Consider the following 18,942-nt stretch of genomic DNA (forward strand, 5'->3'; position numbering starts at 1 on the left):
ATCTCCCTTTCGAAGGCCAGGGCCTGTTTTCTGAAAAGACAGACCCCAGACTCAAGAGTCTGAAGGATAATCGGGTCATTATGCGGTCCCTCGGGATGCACACACCGGGAACGCAACGCAGACCCTTCCGGCCACAGCAACAACAGCAGCGCAGGCCGTATTCCCAGTTCCGCCAGCGGCAGGACCTTAACAGGCGCCGCGGCAGGAATGGAAGGCGCAGGCATGCGGGGAACCAAGGGGGGCAGAACCAAGGCTCCTCTAAGCCCCCGCCTGGACCTAAGCCTTCATTTTGAAGGTGCGCCCGAGGGCGCAGTAACAGTTTCCCCCATGGATCCTTCCCCCCCGTTTTCCAACCGCCTTTCGTTTTTCCTCCCGGCGTGGTCCCAAATAACATCGGACCGCTGGGTCTTACGCACGGTGCAGACGGGATACCGCCTGCAGTTTGTATCATTTCCTCCTTCCCGCCCCCCTTCCTCGTCCCTCTTCAGGGACCCCTCTCACGAGCAATTCCTTCGACAGGAGGTACAGACGCTCCTCAGCAAAGGAGCTATAGAGGCGGTTCCGGAAAATGAGAAAGGCAAGGGGTTTTATTCCCGTTACTTTCTGATCCCCAAGGCCAAGGGAGGCCTCAGGCCTATCCTCGACCTGCGAGAGCTCAACAAATACCTGGTGAAGTTGAAGTTCCGCATGGTATCCCTGGGGACCATTATCCCATCCCTGGATCCGGGAGACTGGTACGCCGCCCTCGACATGCAGGACGCGTATTTTCACATTGCCATTTGGCCACACCACAGACGTTTCCTTCGCTTCGTGGTGGGCCCCCTTCATTACCAATTTGCAGTCCTCCCATTTGGCCTTTCCACGGCCCCGAGGGTGTTTACAAAATGCATGGCAGTTGTTGTGGCGCATCTTCGGCGCAATCGTATCCACGTGTTTCCTTATCTAGACGATTGGTTGATTCGGGGCACGTCGGAACAACAAGTCTGCAGCCATGTCCGCGTGATCACCGGCATGTTCGCCACTTTGGGCCTCTTGATAAACACGGACAAGTCCACCCTGATTCCCACGCAGAGGGTGGAATTCATCGGGGCCGTCCTGGACGCCACTGTGGCCAGGGCCTTACTGCCATTGCAGAGGTTCCAGGCCTTGTCGGCGATCGTTCAACGACTGCGGGCAGCCCCCTTGACATCAGTGCGGACATGTCTAGCCCTGTTAGGCCACATGGCGGCTTGCGCCTTTGTGACCGGTTACGCTCGGCTCCGCATGAGGCCCCTCCAGTTGTGGCTCATCGATCATTACAGGCCGGCAAGACAGCCGCTGGACATGCTGATCACAATCCCCCAAAGGGTGTTAGATTCTCTCGGCTGGTGGCTAGACCAGTCCGTGCTATGTGCGGGACTCCCTTTCCACCCACCTCAGCCCTCGATGTCCCTGACAACGGATGCCTCGGATCTAGGCTGGGGGGCCCACCTAGGGACCCTGAGAACGCAGGGCCTGTGGTCCCAGGAGGAGGTGGGGTTGCACATCAACATGCGGGAGTTGAGAGCGGTCCGCCTTGCTTGTCAAACGTTCTGCCATCAGCTTCAGGGTCGTTGTGTCGCAGTGTTCACCGACAACACGACGACCATGTATTATATCAACAAGCAAGGCGGCACCAGATCCTCCCCCCTGTGTCACGAGGCGATGCGACTCTGGGACTTTTGTGTAGCCCACTCCATTCACCTCACGGCTTCCTTCCTCCCCGGAGTACGGAACACGCTGGCGGATCGATTGAGCAGATCCTTCCTGTCGCACGAGTGGTCCCTTCGCCCGGACATCGCCCTCTCCATCTTCCGGAGGTGGGGTTATCCCCGGGTGGACCTCTTTGCGTCCAGGGGAAACAAAAAGTGCCAAGCGTTCTGCTCCTTTCAGGGCAGGGAGCCCGGGTTGATAGCGGATGCCTTCCTTATTCAGTGGTCGACCCACTTGTACTATGCGTTTCCCCCGTTCCCTCTGGTCCACAGGGTCCTCCTGAAGGTGCGCAGGGACAGGGCTCACGTGATCATGGTAGCCCCGGCATGGCCCAGGCAGCACTGGTACCCCATGCTGCTGGACCTGACCATAGCCGACCCAGTTCCCCTGCCCCTTCACCCGGACCTGATTACCCAGGAGCACGGGACCCTCTGTCACCCGGACCTGCAGTCGCTGCACCTAGCGGCGTGGCTCCTGCGTGGCTGACTGGTTCTGAGCTGCGCTGCTCCACGCCGGTGAGGGAGGTGCTTCTGGGCAGCAGGAAACCTTCCACGAGAGCGACATATTCGGACAAGTGGAAGCGTTTCTCCTGTTGGTGCGTGGAGAGAAATCTCCGCCCTATGGAAGTTTCGGTGGCCGACATCCTAGACTACGTTTGGTCCCTCAAACAGCAAGGTCTGGCCATATCGTCGTTGCGAGTCCACCTGGCAGCTATCTCCACCTTTCACCCGGGTGCGGATGGTCGCTCTGTTTTTTCTCACCCGACGGTGTCTAGATTCCTTAAGGGGCTGGAACGTTTATACCCTAACGTCCGTCCCCCTGCTCCAACCTGGGATCTTAACCTGGTGTTGTCCCGGCTCATGGGACCCCCCTTTGAACCGTTAGCCACTTGCTCCCTGCTTTTCCTCTCTTGGAAGACTGCCTTTCTAGTAGCTATCACCTCAGCTAGGCGGGTGTCGGAACTCCGGGCTCTTGTGGTAGACCCCCCATATACAGTCTTCCACAAAGATAAGGTGCAGCTGAGACCACACCCTGCCTTTCTTCCCAAGGTAGTCTCGTCCTTCCACATCAGCCAAGAGATATTCCTTCCGGTTTTTTTCCCGAAACCTCACTCCTCAGGCAGGGAGCAGCAGCTCCACTCGCTTGATGTCCGTAGGGCTCTCGCGTTCTACGTGGAGAGGACTAAGCCCTTCCGCAAATCCCCCCAGCTTTTCGTGGCGGTAGCGGACCGCATGAAAGGGCTTCCTATCTCCTCCCAGAGGTTATCCTCTTGGGTGACGTCCTGCATCAGGACCTGCTATGACTTGGCCCATGTCCCTACGGGCCGTGTGACTGCGCATTCTACCAGGGCGCAGGCGTCGTCGCTGGCTTTCCTCGCCCGTGTGCCCATCCAGGAAATCTGTCGGGCAGCGACCTGGTCATCGGTCCACACCTTTGCTTCCCACTACGCCCTGGTCCAGCAGTCAAGAGAGGATGCGGCCTTCGGATCGGCAGTGCTCCATGCCGCTACTTCTCACTCCGACCCCACTGCCTAGGTATGGCTTGGGATTCACCTAACTGGAATGGATGTGAGCAATCACTCGAAGAAGAAAAGACGGTTACTCACCTTTGTAACTGTTGTTCTTCGAGATGTGTTGCTCACATCCATTCCGCACCCGCCCTCCTTCCCCACTGTCGGAGTAGCCGGCAAGAAGGAACTGAGGAGCGGGCGGGCCGGCAGGGATATATATTGGGCGCCATGGCGGCGCCACTCCAGGGGGCGACCTGCCGGCCCACTGGAGTTGCTAGGGTAAAAAAGTTTCCGACGAACATGCACGCGCGGCGCGCACACCTAACTGGAATGGATGTGAGCAACACATCTCGAAGAACAACAGTTACAAAGGTGAGTAACCGTCTTTTCTGGCACTTAGACACCAAAGTAATAGGCACCTTAGAAATACAACAGATGGATGGAACATGAAAATGATATGTTGTAATAGGTTGTGGTTATCTGTCATATTTGTGCAGTAATTGGATGAAAAGCCATCAAACATTTCAGATAGACGGATCAGGTTGAGCGGCCAGAACGTCTGATCACATGTTCAAATGTTCTTATTAAAGCATCATTTCCATTTACACATCTAAACGTATAATTACTTTAAGAGGGTATTTTTCCGGCATGCTATGCCAAGTGGTTGCTTACGTATATAAAACAGTGGAGTATGTGAGAGGCCCTGCTTCCTTTCAAGTTTAAAAGCATAGATGTGTTCAGGACATGAATTTAAGCTTAACTTCAGAACCGGATATCATTTCAGTGGATCTGCCAAGCATTTCTTTCACTTTCCATTAGCTCTGAAAAAAATTTTCATTTACAGTTATTTTTGTGTCTCCCAAGTATGGTGCCAATTATTTAATTACTTTGTGCAGGTAATCATCCTGTCTGCATCATGGAGTACAAACAAGATAAATGTTCATCTTCCCGTATTCAGAACCACCTTTTAATGCAACAGTTCTTTACAAACACAAACAAACAAAACAAAAAATGGACAATTGTTTCCATATTTACACATTATCCCTCAATCAGCCGGTTAGAGAGAGATCTCCAGAAGGGCCTGATTTTCAAAGCTGCCATAGCTCCCTCTGTGACTTCATTTGAAGTTGTAAGTGTGCAGCACTTCTGAAAATATAATGTAGAGAACCCCAAAGACAGTTCATTTTGGGTTTAATTCATCTCTTCACAAATGCCAATCCAACCCCTTATATGGTGCATAGGCTTCAGACATGATCTTTGAACAAGAGTGAATGTCACTCCATAATTTACCTGCAATTGCTACAGTGAGTATGAGATAAAGAATCCCCTCAGCTGGTTACTTTTTATACAATGACAATGAGAATAACCTGATTTGGATTCTGGTACCCAAATGGCACTTCTTAGAAGCATAAAATGAATTCTGGGTTGAGCTCTGGCATTAGATGGCTTGTGTCTCAGTAACAGTTAGTTGGATACAGTGATGGTGTAAATTCCATGCTACTATGCCACCTCTGAAGAAAATTTACCTTGGCTAAAAAAATGCTAACAGTGTCATAGATCTGGGAAACAGAGAAAACTCAGTTATTATTACTGAAAAGATTCACTAAGCGGGTCACTGTAGCTCTTCATTATTAAATCGTCACTAGTATCTAAACAAAAGTGACAAAATGGAAACTATTTAAGAGTCGGAGTCAGATTCTGCCCTCAGTTAGATGCATGAGTAACCCAACTGATGTCAGCGAGGTTTAATGTATGGAACACAGAGCAAGGTCTGTTTTTTTCCTAATATGAGCCTCCTTTCCCCAGCCGCATTTGAAGCAGTAGAATAAACCCAGTTCAGTTGTTTTATATTATCACTGTGGCAGGGGACCGTATCACAGTCTCATTAGGTGGAAACATGAAAAAGAATGAGGAACAAGGAGAACACAGTTTTTCTTATGAGGTTTTAGTATTTTTCTATTATACATTTGTTTTTCATATGCAAAATATAATTTGTATTATGCCACAAACGGGTGTGGGGGAGAACCGACCTAGCAATATGCCATGTAGGAAATCTGCAGGATACTTTTTAAAATCTAATGATGTACATTTTTTAAGTTGCGTTTACTTTTTGATTTCTCTTTCATTAAGGGACTTCTGGTATTGATTCCGTCTATTATTTCTCAGTTTCTTTGGTGTCCTTGTTTATAATGGGTTTTCTTCTTCCTATTTCCCCACCTGTAGAAGTTCAGCAATGTGCAAAAAACATCAGTTAACAGTCTTACATAGGTTGTTCTTTTCACTCTTCTAAAGTTTTATTGTCCCATATTTTATAAGGCATAGGCCAAGCCAAGAGGACTTAAAGCAGGGGACGAACAAATTTAAGCAATGAAAAATGAGAAGTTACTTTTTCGGAACTAAATAAGTCTAATAACTTGTCTGACCAAGGAAGCATATCGAGGAAAGTGTAGTTTCTGCAATAGCATTACTTGCTGCTTGATTTATCTCCCTGGCAAAGGTTATGCAAAAGGTTTAAGCTAGAAATAGGACACTTTCTCAACAGGAATTAGACCATTCTGACTGTTTTTTCCAACCTGTAAAACAAATATATATGCAAAACTCAACCATTTCTGGAGTTTGTTATGTTTTCTGTATTAGACTTTGTACCCTCCTTCCCCACCCCCCCCCCTTCCTGAGCTAAGTGGCTACGTTTATCAAGCAAAGCTCCCTGGGAAAAAAAAAGTCCCATTATCCTCAAAAACCACCAAAGCATTAGAAGAAGAGAACACAAGTCCCTAATCCTGTACCAGGGTCCTTGCTACAGTGGAGAACGCTTAAAAGAGAGATGGCTACTAAGGGCAAGATTAAAGTTTCCATTGTTTGTGACATCCTTTGAAAGGGCTCATTTCAACATGAAAAATGGCCTTGGGATTATGATAAATGGGGTCTTCTGGCACACACACATTCCCCCTCTATAATCTTCCATGTTAGAGCTGAGGAAGCAGAGTGCTGGCCTTCTGTGATGGAGCCCCATTTAAAACTTACCTTTTTTTCCCAATCGACCTTCACAGGGAATGATTAATTGCTTGGAGGTAGCCTCTTGTCAGTTAGCCTGTGATCTTTGTTCTCTGTGTTCAAACCATCTGCTGAGAACCTAGGATTCGGTTAGTCTGTTTCATAGTCTCTTTTGTACTTATTACAGCTGAGCAAGAACAGGGCCAGGGCTCCAAGGATCTCAGGCTAAAATTGGAACCCGAGCTCTCCGCTCACTAATAGTGGAAGAGATTTATAGGCTCATCCTTTCCAGCATCTTCTGATTCTCGAAGGTTGTTCCAGCTGTAAGCAGAGGTCCAGGAACCTATGAAACAGAAAATATCCTCGCATGCCTCAGTATAGTAATTGCTGAGCCATTGCTTGTCAGAGCCAGAAAGCTTTGTGAATCTAGGGAATTATCAGAGTAGCTTAATGGGCTGGTGTGTTTCCTTTCAAGGTGTCTGGAACTTAAGCAGGTCATTGGAATTCTCATTAACCCTAAAGGAAAAACACAACCTCAAACCTGTCAGTATATGCTGTGACCGCATTGTGTTCTGCTGTATTAGAGCCAGCAGTTGAGCAAATCTGCCCTCGCAACTTAGCCTGACACTTGTCATTGATCCGCAGAGCACTGCCACTGGCACTTTCAAGAGATGGGAATAGTTTGATGGGACTTTTTTTCCTCTCATGTGCCCTATGTGCTTTTATATAAACAGATGATCAGTTCCTCCATTCTTTGTGGTTTTGTATGTTTCAGCTGGTGGATGAAATTCACCTAGGGGCAGTCAGTCAGTGGAAGGCCTCTTTGCACCACTTACATTAAGAGGCACTTTAGTGGCATAGAATTCTTGTGCAATAGGATCTTGTTAAGTAGGACGCCCAAATGGATTGTCTGTCAACTCTATTAAGAGATTGACCTTATTAAAACTTAACATTCAAAAAGACTAAAAATTAAATATTTTGATTAAATAAAAGTACAGAAGTAAAAGGAATTCAATAACATTTCATCTCTCTTTCTTCTTTTATACCCTGGGTCAGCAAAATAAGCAAGCATGTGACTTAACTTGAAGCCTGATCTCAAATCCCACTAAAGTTCACAGGTTTTAAGCACAGGCTTCAAGTTAAGCTCATGTTTATGTGTTTTACTGAGTTAGTGTCTTACCTCTATTTGGAAATTTCTCTTAGGGTATGTCTACACTACGGGATTATTCTGATTTTACATAAACCGGTTTTGTAAAACGGATTGTATAAAGTCGAGTGCACGCGGCCACACTAAGCACATTAATTCGGCGTTGTGCGTCCATGTACCAAGGCTAGTGTCGATTTCCAGAGCGTTGCACTGTGGGTAGCTATCCCGTAGCTATCTCATAGTTCCCATAGTCTCCCCCGCCTATTGGAATTCTGGGTTGAGATCCCAGTGCAAAAACAGTGATTCTGGGTAAATGTCATCACTCAATCCTTCCTCCGTGAAAGCAACGGCAGACAATCATTTCGCGCCCTTTTTCCCTGGATTGCCCTGGCAGACGCCATAGCATGGCAACCGTGGAGCCCGTTTTGCCTTTTGTCACTGTCACCGTATGTGTACTGGATGGTGCTGACAGACGCGGTACTGCAGTGCTACACAGCAGCATTCATTTGCCTTTGCAAGGTAGCAGAGACGGTTACCATCCCTATTGCACCGTCTGCGCATGCCATTGTAAATTGGCGATGAGATGACGGTTATCAGTTGTTCTGTACCATCTGCTGCTGTCATGGGTGCTCCTGGCTGGCCTCGCTGAGGTCGGCCGGGGGCGCATGGACAAAAATAGGAATGATTCCCGGGGTCATTCCCTTCTTTATGTTTTGTCTAAAAGTAGAGTCAGTCCTGCCTAGAATATGGGGCAAGTGTATTAGAGAACCAGAGAGCACAGTCGCTCCGTGTCAGAGCCCCAGAGATCCCGCAGAAATGATGAGCTGCATGCCATTCTAGGGGGTGCCCCTGCAACAACCCCACCCATTGCTTCCCTCCTCCTCCAACCCTCCTGGGCTACCGTGGCAGTGTCCCACCATTTGTGTTATGAAGTAATAAAGAATGCAGGTATAAGAAACACTGACTTTTTAGTGAGATAAAATGAGGGGGAGGAAGCCTCCAGCTGCTATAATAGTCCAGGCAGGACAGAATCTCAATCCCCTTTGCTATGATGAAGACGGTTGCCAGCCGTTCTGTACCATCTGCCAGGAATGACCGGGAGTCATTCCCATTTTTACCCAGGCGCCCCCGGCCGACCTCACCGAGGCCAGCCAGGAGCACTCACGGGCTGATGATGATGGATAGCAGTCATATTGTACCGTCTGCCACCGGAAAGGGTATGCTGGTGTTCAGCGCTGCAGCACCCCATCTATCAGCAGCATGCAGTAGACATAGGATGACATTGAAAAAAGGCGAGAAACTTTTTTTTCCCTTTTCTTTTTTTTTGGGGGGAAGGATGTAAATTGACGACATATACCCTGAAACACCCAGGAAAATGTTTTTGACCCTTTAGGCATTGGGAGCTCAGCCAAGAATGCCAATGCTTTTCAGAGACTGCGGGGACTGTGGGATAGCTGGAGTCCCCAGTACTCCCTCCCTCCCTCCATGAGCGTCCATTTGATTCTTTGGCTTTCCGTTACGCTTGTCAGACAGCACTGTGCTGTGGCCTCTGTCTATCATAGCCTGGAGATCTTTTCAAATGCTTTGTCATTTCATTTTCTGTAACGGAGCTCTGATAGAACAGATTTGTCTCCCCATATAGTGATCAGATCCAGTATCTCCCATACGGTCCATGCTGGAGCTCTTTTTGGATTTGGGACTGCATTGCCACCCGTGCTGATCAGAGCTCCACGCTGGGCAAACAGGAAATGAAATTCAAAAGTTTGCGGGGCTTTTCCTGTCTATCTGGCCAGTGCATCCGAGTTCAGATTGCTTTCCAGAGCGGTCACAATGGTGCACTGTGGGATACCGTCCGGAGGCCAATACCATCAATTTGCGGCCACACTAACCCTAATCCGACATGGCACTACCAATTTCAGCACTACTCCTCTCGTCAGGGAGGAGTACAGAAATCGGTTTAAAGAACTGTTTATATTGATATAAAGGGCCTCGTTATGTGGACGAGTGCAGGGTTAAATCTGTTTAACGCTGCTAAATTCGGTTTAAACGCATAGTGTAGACCAGACCTTAGAAGCCAAGCTCAGAATTCCACAACAATGTAATATCTGATTGAGTATCATCAACTTAATGACACCATTCAAATGCATTCCTATTAAACAGAAATGATGTTAATAATGTCTCAACTAAAATGCTGTTCATGCCCTTCACTGTCACTGAAACTGGACTACTCTGATATCTTGAGAGAAATAGTTACATTGGAAATCCCTTTCAGTGGAATGGGTTTTAATATAGTTTCTGAACATTACCCTATACCAGAAAACAACATTTATAAATGTTTTATTGTTAACATGGCATCGTACTGTTCTGGTAGCATCAGTATAAATGTTCTATCTTATTACTAGTGGCTCCCAAACACAAAGATTAACCTTTCTGTCTACCAGCTCATGCTGATCACTGCAGCTTCTGAGCATCTAGCCATTCATGACTTGCATTAGAAATGGTGGGGGAGGAGCATTGTCCATTTTATAGAAATAGATAAATGTTTGGAATAAAGATTGTAACCACTGTGTCAGACAGGTGTGTTGTGACCACGTATTATAATACATAAGTGAAACAGAAATGATTTCCATCTTTGGGTTAAGCTGATAGTCCACTTAATCTCACCTTTCATGGAGGTGAGTGGAGAGAGTATCTGTTGTGTAGACAGGGAGGCTGGATGAGCGGGTTCATATTCCCAGCTCTTTAATGGTCTGAGCAAGTTGCTTATTCTCAGTCTCCCTATTATAAAATGGGGTTAGTGCCTAGGGTGTTGTAAGGCTTAATTCATGTCCATACAGTGCTTTGAGATCCTTGAATGTATTAATAATATTTATTATTATTCATATGATTATAATACAGTAAAGTAAGAGGCTATATAGTTCCAAAGTATTTATTATTATTTTATAATTATAAATGTAATTGATTGCCTCCAGTTGGTACTAGACATACAGTTTATTAGTATGAGCATAAGAATGGATTTCACCATGTAACATTCCTTTGTTTTCATTTTACTTTTGTTCTTTCCAGAATCCGATCTTATTTCTCGTGCAGAAATTTCTGAAGTGCAAAGCAGCTGTTGAGAGCTTCCTAGGGTGGGAGCTGTTTTTGTCTCATTTGACTGCATAGCCACAAGATGCTACTGTATTGTAAACTATAAATATCAAAATGGGTCATTCTGGAACTTTCTATCTCTTCCCTCTCCCCCCCCCACCCCAAATGTAGTGGACTGCATGGATCCCACCTGTTCTGGAAGAGGAGTATGCGTACGGGGAGAATGTCATTGTTCCGTTGGCTGGGGAGGAACGAATTGTGAGACACCAAGAGCTACCTGTATGGACCAGTGCTCCGGACATGGGACCTTTCTGCCTGATACCGCGCTCTGCAGCTGCGATCCCAACTGGACCGGACACGATTGCTCAATCGGTAAATGTAGCAGTGACTTTTTAAAAAAAAATTATAAAATATTAGCAGTTGGGTCTGCAAACAGGGCATGACTAGAAGCATAACTGCTATCACTCAGCCACATAAATAATTCTGCGTCTATTGGTGAATGTATAGTAATAGCCCCATTAAAGCTACCTACGCCGGCTATTGTTCATTATATTGCTATTAATTTAATTTACAGGTTGCGTATCGCTGCCTGTTGTGTTGTTAATTCTTGATGAAACTTTGTAGCCTCCAAACTTTGTAGCGTTCGGAGTTTGACTAAAGAATACGTAGTAATCTCACAATCATATAACAGTGAAAAGAGAACAGAAGCCTTAGAGATGGCAGTTCTACCTCGGGTCTGTTCTCCCTCTAGTGTTTGAATGAAGGCCATGTCTACACTATGGGGTAAGTCGACTTACACTACAGCTGGAGTCGATGTACCTTAGGTCGAGTTACCACGGGATCTACACTGCGGGGGCTCAACCAGAGAAACTCTTCTGTCGACTTACCTTACTTTTCTCATTGGGGGTAGAGTACAGGGGTCGACTGGAGAGCGATCTGCAGTCGATTTGGTGGGTCTTCACTAGACCCGCTAAATCGACCACCACTGGCTCGATCTCAGAGGGTCAATCCTGGCTGTAATGTAGATGTAGCCGAAGTATGTTGTAGGCCAGGGGTGACCAACTTGAGCCTGAGAAGGAGCCAGAATTTATCAATGTACATTGCCAAAGACCCACAGTAATACATCAGCAGTCCCCCCGTCAGCTCCCCCCCCGGTCCCAGTGCCACCCGCCCACCGGCAGCCGCACCAATTAGTGCCTCCCTCTCCCTTCCCGTACCTCCTGATCAGTTGTTTCGTGGTGTGCGGGAGGTTCTGGGGACTAGGGAGAGGAGCAAGGACACTGCAGGCTCTGCAGGGGAGGGGCACTGCAGGGGAGGGGGCAGGAAGGGGTGGAGTGGGGGCAGGGCCTGTGGCACAGCCAGGAGTTAAGCAGTGAGCAGCCCCTGGCACATTGGAAAGTTGGCGCCTGTAGTTCCAGCCCGGAGTTGGTGCCTGTACAAGGAGCCGCATATTAACTTCTGAAGAGCCACATGTGACTCTGGAGCCACAGCTTGGCCGCCCCTGTTGTAGGCTGTGAACTAGAGAATAAACCTTAATATGAAGAACTGTAGGCACTTGTAAAAGATCATGCAAGAAGGGACATAAATGCCTGCAAGTATTTGAAAGGTGCAAACACCTACCAGAGAAAGTATTTTTACGTGACATCTCCAGGTTGTTAACATATTGGAGCTTAGACTTCTCATTCCCCAGCTAAACAGGAAGCTTCTTGGAAACCAGCAGTAGGTATCTGAAATAGAGACTCAAGAAAAATGCTACGCAAGCTTTTTCTTGGTTTTTTTTTAAGAATAACCCAGTCTTTAAATGGCATCCTGGAAATACCATATGCACGTTAGTTTGGAACTCTGGAGCAGTAGTCTGCTTGGCCTTTGTTCTGTATTCTCTCAAATAGAAGTATAAAGAAGACAGCTGCTGACTACATCTGTAGTGGTTTCTTTACCCTATACAGCTGTTGAGGAACTAAGCCACAAAAACAGAGTATAGGTCTGGGCACTGCGGTACAGACACTCCCTGACTTATGCAAGCATTCCGTTCCGGAACGCTTTGCTAATTCAAATTTTTCATAAGTTGGAAACATATACCTGACCATTACACACACAGAAAAATAAACCAAACTATTTCTAGCTTACGGAACCTTTTCTGTAAGTGCTGATTTGCATAAATTGGGTTTGCGTAACCCAGGGGGCATCTGTATTGTCAAGCAACTTAAATGAATTTGTAGAAGAGCAAAAAAAAAAAAAAAAATAAACTCTTAAGAGAACTGGAAGGATTGATGTGGGAGTAAATATGGCAAGTTGAATAAATAAGAATAGTTTAGCTAAGGCTGGCCTTACCATGAGGCGAACTGAGGTGGCTGCCACAGGTGCCAGACTGTTGGCGAGGGTGGCGGGGCACCACTAGGACCCAGAGTGTAGAAAATTGTGTCTGCTGCTAGTGCATGTGTATTTTCTCTGCTCTAGATGCTCAGAGATGGTGGAGTGCTGTGCTGGAGGAAGGAGGGCAGGCAGGAGAAAAGGGGAGAGGGAATAACAGAAAGCAGCAGGAGCTGCAGGGAGAGAGGGGAGAAGGAGTCTCTTATGCACCTCTCTAGCACCCCCAGGAGCCTGGACTGATCAGCACAAGCTTCTCAGGGAGCTTCTTGTTTCTTGCTACTTCCCTGAACCCACTTGAGGAGAACAGGCAGTCAGTTGAAGTAGTAGGAGCCAGTTAGGCCCTTCAGACCCTGATGTCTTCCCTCACTCAGGCTCTGCTACCAGCCTGCTTATTTGTCCCCTTCAGTTGTGTTGAGAGCCACTATAGCTGGCACAGAACAGCAGTCATGAGTGAAAGAAGAAAACACCTCTCTGGGGCAGCATTCAGAAAAAGAAAGAAAGCAAAGGAAGCTTTTCTGTCTAAGCAGGAAGGAGCTCTGCTGAGATACATAAACAAATGTTCACGGTGAGCCTTCTGGCCCCAGTGAGGATGTGAGTGGTAGGAGATGCCTGATCTTCCCATTAGTCAGAGTGCAGATGACCTAGCAGCTACTGCAGCATCCGTATCTCCATCTCAAATGGATGTAGCAATGCACATTCCTGAAGAAAAGTGTAGATCAGAGAAGAGTGTGGTGGAGGTGCAAGAAACAGCTGCTTAAGACTAGATGATCCAGGACTGTGGACCCACTTGAGCAGTAGCCTGAGGGACTTCCTTGTGCTGCATTGGCCACAGCAAGTGAAAAACTTCATGTTCCCCAAAGACAATGAAAATAGAAGTTTCCATCCAACACATTACTAGCTTGAAATCCCCAATGGTGGCAAAGTGGAGAGGCCATGGCTTATGTACTCAGAAACGCAGAATACTGCATACTGTTTTGGTTGGAAGCTCTTCCCAGTCTAATTTTCCAACCACATTGGGCTCTACAGAAACAAAGGCCTGGAAAAATCTGGCGAAAAATCTGGCATGCCATGAGAAGGCAGCAAATCACTAGAGAGCATTCCATAGATGGAAAGAGCTTGCGATGAGACTAAGGTTAAAGGCCACCATAGATGATCAGCATCAAGAGAAGATTGCATCAGAGTCTCTTTACTGGCAGAATTTTCTAAAAAGGCTCATGGCCATTGTGAGAATGCTTACTACCCAAAACCTAGCACTGCGTGGCACTTCAGATCAGCTGTATGTGCTGAACAATGGAAACTTCCTTAAAATTATGGAGCTGATGGCTGAGTTTGATGCTGTACTCCAAGAGCATCTGAGAAGAGTCACCACCCAAGAAATATACCACACCACTACCTTGGAAAACAGTTCAAAATGAGATCATACAGTTCCTGGCAACACAAGTCAAACAGAAGATTGTGGCAGATCTGAAGTCAACAAGATATTACTCTGTTATTCTGGACTGCATACCTGACATCAGCCATACGGAACAAATGACTTTAATGGTGTGCTTTGTAACAACAACAGAACCTAGTGAAAAATGTCCCTGCAATGGTGATTGTCAGAGAGTATTTTCTAGAATATATTGACAATGATACTACAGGAGCTGGTATGACAGATGTGCTTCTTACAAAGCTGGAAGATATGGGAATTGCGATAGCTGACATGTGAGGTCAGGGCTACAATAATGGTGCCAACATGAGAGGAAGGAACAGAGGAGTGCAGACACAGATCTGAGAGTTAAACCCTTGAGCTTTTTTTGTCCCATGCAGTTCTCGTTCATTGAACTTGGTGGTCAGTGATGCAGCATCAACTTCTAGTGAGGCTGCTGAATTTTTTAATGTAATTCAAAGCATCTCTGTATTTTTCTCTGCATCAACTCATTGATGGCAAATTTTGAAGCAACATCTGGCAACATCCTCTCTGACACTGAAACCACTGAGTGCCACATGGTGGGAAAGTCTAGTGGAGGCGATAAAGCCCATCAAACACCAAATTGGGAAGATAGATGATGCCATAGTTGCCATTATAGAGGATAATGCTATGACAGGAACTGTTTGTGGGAGAACAGTGGCAGAGGGAAATGGAATCACCAGAAACATACATAACTTCACATTTCTTTGTGACTTACTGTTGTGGCATGACATACTGTTTGAAATAAATGTTGTAAGTAAGAGACTCCAAGGTATTGACCTTGGTATATCTGGAGCAATGGAACAACTGGACAAAGCAAAGTCATACCTACAGTCTTACCAGTCAGATGAGGGATTTCAAAACATTCTGAAGAGTGCACAGAAGTTGGCAGAGGAACTTCACACTGAAGCTATTTTCCCACCCATTCAGGAATACAAGAGTCACCAAAGAAGACGACATTTTTATTACAAGGCATAGGATAATCCCGTAAGAGACCCCAAATAACAGTTCAAAGTTGAATTCTTTAACCAGGTGATAGATTATGCAATATAGTTAGTTGAAGAACGTTTCATGCAGCTCAAGGAACACTGCAGTATATTTGGGATGTTGTATGATATTCCAAAATTCCTCACTATACCTGAAGAAGACCTAAACCAGCAATGCAGGTCACTAGAGGCAGAGTTGAGACATAATGACATGCGCGAGGAGGAGGAGCCTCTTATGTACCTTTCTAGCACCCCCAGTGTGATATTGATGCGAGTGATTTAGGTGATGAACTTGCAAGATGCATTTCAGCAGGATCATCTCTAAAGACTGTTCTGGAATATCTGTGTACAAATACGATGACCACCCTCTTTCCAAATACTTTTGTAGCTCTGCGCATACTTTTAACAGTTCCTGTAACAGTTGCCAGTACCAGTGGAAAACACAGCTTCTCCAAGCTGAAGTTAATAAAAACACGTCTACACTCCACAATGACACAGGAGAGGCTGTTCGGCCTTTCATCCATCTCAATAGAGCATGAGCTGGCCCAGACTGTGGACCTTCAGGAACCAGTTCAAATCTTTGCAACCAAGAAGGCACAGAAGCACCACTTCAATTATTCAAACAGATAAAAATGCCAGTGCTTACTATGTAGACAAGAAAAGTTACATTTGCTGTTCAGACATTTGAAAGTTAAGTGCTACTTAAAATTTTTGAAGAAGGCATTTTTAAGTTGTTAGTTCTTCTTTATTGGGGTAGGTAGGAGAGCAGTACCATGAGAGGAGTAGAACAGTTAGAAGGCAGAATTGAGACCTTTCAAAGTTTTGGCCCAAGCGAGGGGGTTTTGGCTGTGTCATTTGAGCTTCCTGCTTCAGGTGCCAAAATATTGTGGGCCGGCCCTGAGTTTAGTTAAGGGGTTACTGAAGTGTGTGGAGAGTAGGACCATGTTAACTATCTACAAGTATTTCAAGAGTGTAAACTCCAAGGCTGGGGAGAAACTATTTAAGGTGGTTCATGGGGTTATAACCAGGAGTGATGGGCAGGACCGGCGTTAGGGTTTTGAGCGCCCTAGGCGGACGGCAATTTCGCCGCCCCGTGCGCTGGTCCCGCGGCTCTGGTGGAGCTGCCGCAGTCGTGTCTGCGGGAGGTCCACCGGAGCCGCGCGAGCAGCCGACCGTCCACAGGCACGACTGCGGCAGCTCCACAGGAGCTGCCTGCCGCCCCCTCTGGACACCCTGGACTGCTGGCTGCTGCAGCGGTGCCCTGACCCAGGGTCAGTGCGCCTCCACGGCAGCCGGCAGCCCAGGGTTTCCTTGGGCCAGGGAACCCCCGCCCCTGGGCTGCCAGCTGCCGCGGAGGCTTCCTGACCCGGGGGACACCCTGGACTGCGGGCTGCCGCGGAGGCACCCTGACCCGGGGGACACCCTGGGCTGCCGGCTGCCGTGGCTGCGCCCTGACCCAGGGGACACCCTGGCCTGCCGGCTGCCGCGGAGGCTCCCTGACCCAGGGGACACCCTGGATTGCGGGCTGCCGCGGAGGCTCCCTGACCCGGGGGATTCCCTGGGCTGCCGGCTGCCACGGTGGCGCATTGACCTGGGGGATACCCTGGGCTGCCGGCTGCCACGGAGGCGCCCTGACCCGGGGGACACCCTGGACTGCGGGCTGCCGCGGAGGCGCCCTGACCCGGGGGACAACCTGGGCTGCCAGCTGCCGTGGTGGCTCCCTGACCCGGGGACACCCTGGGCTGCCAGCTGCCGTGGTGGCGCCCTGACCTGGGGACACCCTGGGCTGCCGGCTGCCACAGCGGCACCCTGGCCCAGAGGATACCCTGGACTGCGGGCTGCCGCGGAGGCGCCCTGACCCAGGGGACACCCTGGACTGCGGGCTGCCGCGGAGGCGCCCTGACCCGGGGGACACCCTGGGCTGCGGGCTGCCGCGGAGGCGCCCTGACCCGGGGGACACCCTGGGCTGCCGGCTACCGCCGGCAGCTCAGACTCCCTCTCTGTCCCAGCAGCAGCTGCTGCTCAACCATTTAAAAAAAATTGGGGGCTCTTTTTGGCGCCCTCAAATCTCGGCGCCCTAGGCAACCGCCTAGTCCGCCTAAATGGTTGCACCGGTCCTGGTGATGGGACATAATTTAAAAAACTGACATTTAAACTGAATAGCAAGAAAATCCTCTTACAAGTGAAATCGACTTAGTTGAAGAGTATTCTTCCAAAGAAAGATGTGAAAGTCCATTCATCTGTGACATTTAACACTAGATTAGCCAAAGGTCTTGCATATGTTGTGTAGGGAACAGTCTTGCGCTGGCAAGAGGACAGACTGGGTGATTTACTCTGGTTTTTTTCCCCAAGCATTGACATCTTTGATTCCTTATACTGCAACATGTGTAAGTGGGAGAGGAGAGGAGAGCTTTCAGCAGTTTTGCAGCATGATTGACAACTGAATTCTGAATTCTTCCTCTGAGATTACATAGTGGTTTTAAGACTGCGAGGATGAGTTTGGAAAATTTTTGCTTGTGCATTCGAACACGCACACATCCCAACTTTGGTTACATATGACCACCTGTAAGATCATGTGTAAACACACAACCTTTGCTTCTACCACATTCACAAATCCTTGTAGTGTAAATTTTCTCTAGCAGAGATTATACAGGAGAAACTTCAGCAACATCACTTCAAGGCTTCATTCTTCATAGAACCACATGTAACTTTAAGGGTATTGTGCTTTGCCTCACAGCTACAATTGCAGCTAAGGTCATTTATAAAGACCCATTTATAACCTGGACACCTCTAGTGGATTGATGCCTGGATTCTGAAGGACAGATTTACTCACCGAATGAGTGTGAGATTAAAATGTAGTGTGAAAGAGTATCAGTATATGTAACAGCACATGGCCACAACCAAGAAGATATGTCAAATTCTTTGTTTGTTTGTTTAAATATTGTTTATAGTTCCATAAAATAGAAACAAAGAGAACAGAAAAAATATACAAACCAGGGGCTGTATTCTGTGGTCAGTCACACTGATATAAAACCCTAATGCAGCAAAACACTGAAACGTGTTAAATCAAATCCCTATTCAGCAAGGCAGTTAAGCATGTGGTTAGAATCCAATGCGATCCAAAGGACTTTGTCTGCAGAGACTGCTAATTCCTAAGGATAGCTTTTTTTCTGAGACACCATGGTGAGGAACATGGGGTGAAAACAGAGAGGATGATTAACCAGTGGAACAAACTACCAAAGAAAATGGTGGATTGTCCGTCTCTTGAAGTCTTCAGATTAAGACCAGATTTCTTTCTGGAAGAGATGCTTTAGTCAAACACGGGTTATTGCACTCAACGCAGGAGTAACTGGATGCAATTCTATGGCCTGTATTATGCGGAAGGTCAGACTAGATGATTTATTGGTCCATTATGGCCTTAAAATCTATGAATCTCTATGATAAATAGGTAGACTTAATCTGACTTCTGTGGGAGTCTTGAGCCACAAGGAAAGCATGATGAGATGCTTAGTTCTACATGAGTCAGCAATATTGTTAGAATGATTTGTGTTGCTTTGTTGTATATTTATTTATTTAATGGTAGTTTGGAGTTTGTTTTTGCTGCCGTATATAAAGAGCGCAGTACAGTTTGCAAATTCTGCCCTGTTCTACATCTTATGGAAAG

At 47.2% G+C, this 18,942-nt stretch overlaps 1 protein-coding gene across 7 annotated transcripts in view; it reads left to right on the plus strand.

The window, feature by feature from the left end:
* Positions 1 to 18,942, plus strand: part of TENM4 (teneurin transmembrane protein 4) — a 1,003,172-nt gene that overhangs the window by 820,041 nt on the left and 164,189 nt on the right. For all 7 annotated transcript variants that reach the window (XM_050940297.1, XM_050940246.1, XM_050940262.1 and 4 more), the window contains one exon: positions 10,644 to 10,844. In XM_050940297.1, coding sequence (XP_050796254.1) covers positions 10,644 to 10,844 — 201 coding nt within the window. The remainder of the gene's footprint in view (positions 1 to 10,643; positions 10,845 to 18,942) is intronic.

Source organism: Gopherus flavomarginatus, chromosome 1 (assembly GCF_025201925.1).
Source record: "Gopherus flavomarginatus isolate rGopFla2 chromosome 1, rGopFla2.mat.asm, whole genome shotgun sequence".
Lineage (NCBI taxonomy): Eukaryota > Metazoa > Chordata > Testudines > Testudinidae > Gopherus > Gopherus flavomarginatus.